We start from the raw sequence: 3,814 nt of genomic DNA on the forward strand, positions 1-3,814 counted from the left end.
TTTGTATTTGTAGCGCCCCCTAGTGGCCAATGTTCTTGAAATTTGGTTTAGAGCCTCAGAGGTTCATACCAAGGAATATTGTACAGTTTGGCTTTGATTGCATTTATCTTGGCCGAGATATGGCAAAGTCGGGTTTTTTCAGAGTTAGCTACGCAAATTTGTTTGCCCGTAATATGCGCAATTTTGATTCTATAAATAATCTTTATGCAACCTTTTGTCAGGTCGGTCTGGAGATGCTATGTGCCAAGTTTCGTGCCGATCCATTGCACGGTCTAGGAGGCGTTCGAAAACGTCGGTTTTCCATATATTGCGATTTTTCAGGCATAAAAGACCAGGCGGAAATGGGCGTGGCCTATATCACGAGATTCAGTAGGATCCAGGGAACGCGTGGATATAATGTTTTTAAATTTCCGATGTACCGATGTCCGATGGGAGTTATAGGGCAAAACGTGTTTTTTCTCTGCTATAGCGCCACCTAGTGGTAGAAGTGCAATTGTCCTTGCGATTACTGCGGTGAACGCATCCTCGGGCTTGGACCCCTAAAAAAAGACAGAGGTGCATTCAAGTGCCACTTAAATGGAACGACACGTGCCGACTTTCCACCCAGCCCCATTTCTACTGTTTCCACTAATGACTTTGTTTCTCCCCCCCCCCCCCCCCCCCCCCCCCCCCCCCCCCGTCAGGTCGATGCCGGTTTTTACACAAAGACTAAAATAATGGACGAGAACCGCTGCAGCCCGGACCTGGTGTGCCGGGCCCCAGGAAGCGTTCATCTTCATCCTGCAGCTCAGTCAACATCGAACTGTTCACCATCATCATCATCATCATCATCCTCCTGTGGAATGCACTGGAGCCGGTCATTTCAACATCACTCATCCCGTGACAGCGTGGATGGAAGGAATATGATATGATAATTGGACTTTTTTTCCTTTTCTTTTCACACTCAGTTTGGGGGTCGGGTATTTATTTGAATCACCTGTGTGTCGAACCTGCTTCTCAGACGGAAACACCTTCCCTTCATGTCATGATCTTAATTGTGTTGAAAAGTAAAGTATGTGAGATCAGATGTATCCTCTAATGTGGTTGTGTACAATTATTTCACTTCCAATGATTTCATGATTTGATATCAAGTCAAATTAAAGTGTAGTTGTATCCTGAGCGACTGTAGCCCCAGCAATAGTTTGCTTGGATGTCTTATCAGATTACTGAAGGATATGGTTATGGATATGGTAATTACTAATACTGAATTAAACCTCTGATGAGCCGGTATATCACTAAAGACCATAAGGGACCATAAAACAAATACAAGCTGTGTTAACAGACATCAGTGATGAAAACAAATCTCAAAAAGCATTAGAACACAGTCCACGTATTAACCCTCCTGTTGTCCTCGGGTCAAATTTAAAAAAATGTCCATATCTGAAATATGGGTTTCTTTTTAACCAAATTACCACAAAAACTGGATTGGATTCCTTACAACGCTCTTTGGAAATACAACTGATCATCTGTACGTTCCTGTGATCTTAACTATTAGTCACAATAATTCATAATTTCTGCTTTCTTAACCCAAATATAAGGTATAATTCTATACAAATGAGGGTTATTAACCATGAATTCCAAAAAGCAGTAAAACTAGTAAGGTGGTGTGAGTGAAAACTAAAAGAAAAGTTTGAAAAAGGGACGAAAATGTCAAATTTTTGACCCCGGGAGGACAACACAAGGGTTAAAAGAGCAGACGAACAATTTAGGAGAGATGATCGTTTCAATCCTTAAATTTTGATTTTAAAATGTGAGGCTAATATTTTGGATTGTGTATGTGCATGAAGTCCTAGTTACAGGTGTAACTAAAGGTTGCCATGGAGTTCCAGAATTGCCACAAATATATTTAGTGCAGTTGCAGAAGGATTCTATTATTATTCTGCTAGTAAATATAATGCAATAATGTGAAGTGACCCCATTAACGGGATTAGTCCTGGAATAAAATTACATGAAAGTACATAGTTAAAAGCAGAGACATGCACAAGTAAGGGTTATTGTTACCCAGGCAACTAATATACAACATGATATGCCCAGCATTGTTAAATCAAATTACATTTGCTATATCATTCAATCTTGCATTCAGAGAAATAATTTACAGAAGCAGGTAAAAGATAATAAATACAGTAAATGTGTCTATGCACTATATAGAATTGTGAATTAGTTATTTTATGTATATCAAGAGGAGTATTTGAGAACCTGGGGATGGAGTAAAATACTTTAACCAGCTGTAGTCATGTTGGAATTGTTTTTTTAAATAATATACTGTATAAATGTTACTGTATATACACATAAATAGCATGTATGGTGCAAAATCATAACATTAGTTATCTCAACTAGACTTTTTCCAGATTAGAACAATAGCCCCTACAAATGTCTCTGCACATCCCTGGTTATATAGCAGTGCTACTGTACTTAGTTTCATTTATAGAAATACGTCATTATGCCTGTTGATTATACCGTAAAATATGTTTACCATGCAACTACTTAGTGTGCAATGTAACTAACAACAAATACATAAATATGCGTTTAAAAAGTACTAATATTTCTCTAAAATGTAGTGGAGTAGGGGTACAAAATCAGCTATAAATTGTGCTCAAGTGTTTTAAAGCAGTTACTTTCTACCTCTGAAAGTATGCAGTGAACATATGTGAAACCTGGCGCGTGTTATGTTCGGACTATTTTTCAGGCGCGTGGCGGATGTCTTCCGCTCAGTGTGTTTACAAAGCTCGGCGGAGTGATCTGCAGTTGTGAAGGTCCTGACGGGAGACAGAACGACAGCGGGGATCGATAACAAACCAGACTCGGTGAAAAAATTATGACTGCGGCAATAGTCAGATAGCTGGCTTCTTATCTTTTATGAGGCAACATTAGAGACAAACAAACAAACACAGCCAAGGCCATGGAAAGAAAAGGGTGAGACTTTTTAAATGTTCAGTCGAAGGAGTTGTTCAAATGAAAGTTTCACTGCAGGAAATGCACGCATGCATACATGCGTTTTGCAATTGAGAACAACACTTAGCAAATTAACCAGGTCTGTGTTATTTAAATATGTGTTACGTTAGCTAAACGGAGACTTTAGGTCGATTTGAGTTTATTACCTTTTGTAGACAAGCAACTTAGAACAATAGTAATAGTAAGTTAATTGATACTCCGGTTGCTAGTACGTTGACGTTACCGACGCCGCTAGCCTGATTAGCTAGCTAAGTTTCATTGTTTACACACGCTTGACTTGCGGCGCGTTGGGCCCCGGCACAGCGAAGTTACGCAAGTATACGGCATAAAAATCTTATATGCAGCCAGCTGTCTTGTTAAAACTTGTAAATGAAGGCTATGCTGCTTCGTGTGTAGTTCGGCGCTTATTTATCCGGTCCCAAAAATGAGTAGCTACTTCGCTCTCAACACTGAGGTAACGTTCACTTGACAGCATTCCGTGGTACGTTATAACTATTACAAAGCTCCAACTACACACACACACCACACAGGTGTTTTCACTTACTGAATACACCTGTGTGCGTGTACGGATTTGTACTTGACAGACATTTCCTATAATTACATATATATATACACCTGATATTAATTTAATATGTGTACTTTATTAATCCCACAAGGGTAAATTACAATTTACACTCTGTTGTTATTACACACAGGCCTGAATTACACACATGCACTAAATGGAGACATGTCAGAGTGGGGGGGCTGCCCATGGAAAGGTACCCCGAGCAGTTGGGGGGGTTCGGTGCCTTGCTCAAAAGCACTTTGGCAGTGCCCAGGAGGT

General features: G+C 39.9%; 2 protein-coding genes across 5 annotated transcripts in view; both read left to right on the top strand.

Moving 5' to 3' along the window:
* The window catches only part of LOC116698697 (cytochrome b-c1 complex subunit 10), a 5,898-nt gene extending 4,824 nt beyond the window's left edge, over positions 1–1,074 (top strand). The window contains exon 3 of one of the 2 annotated variants that reach the window (XM_032530785.1): positions 684–1,074. The gene's annotated coding sequence lies outside the window, so the exon portion shown is untranslated. Of the gene's footprint in view, positions 1–678 lie in introns of both variants that reach the window. The other variant, XM_032530783.1, reaches the window with a different exon arrangement.
* A 1,658-nt stretch (positions 1,075–2,732) lies between these two features.
* Positions 2,733–3,814, top strand: part of LOC116698698 (methyl-CpG-binding domain protein 3) — a 4,384-nt gene continuing 3,302 nt past the window's right edge. Inside the window, exon 1 of one of the 3 annotated variants that reach the window (XM_032530788.1) lies at positions 2,733–2,952. In XM_032530788.1, the coding sequence (XP_032386679.1) occupies positions 2,939–2,952 (14 nt within the window). In that variant the 5' untranslated portion in view covers positions 2,733–2,938. Of the gene's footprint in view, positions 2,953–2,999; positions 3,071–3,814 lie in introns of those variants that run through there. The other 2 variants (XM_032530786.1, XM_032530787.1) reach the window with 2 other exon arrangements.

Source organism: Etheostoma spectabile, chromosome 12 (genome assembly GCF_008692095.1).
Source record: "Etheostoma spectabile isolate EspeVRDwgs_2016 chromosome 12, UIUC_Espe_1.0, whole genome shotgun sequence".
NCBI classification, from domain to species: Eukaryota; Metazoa; Chordata; class Actinopteri; order Perciformes; family Percidae; genus Etheostoma; species Etheostoma spectabile.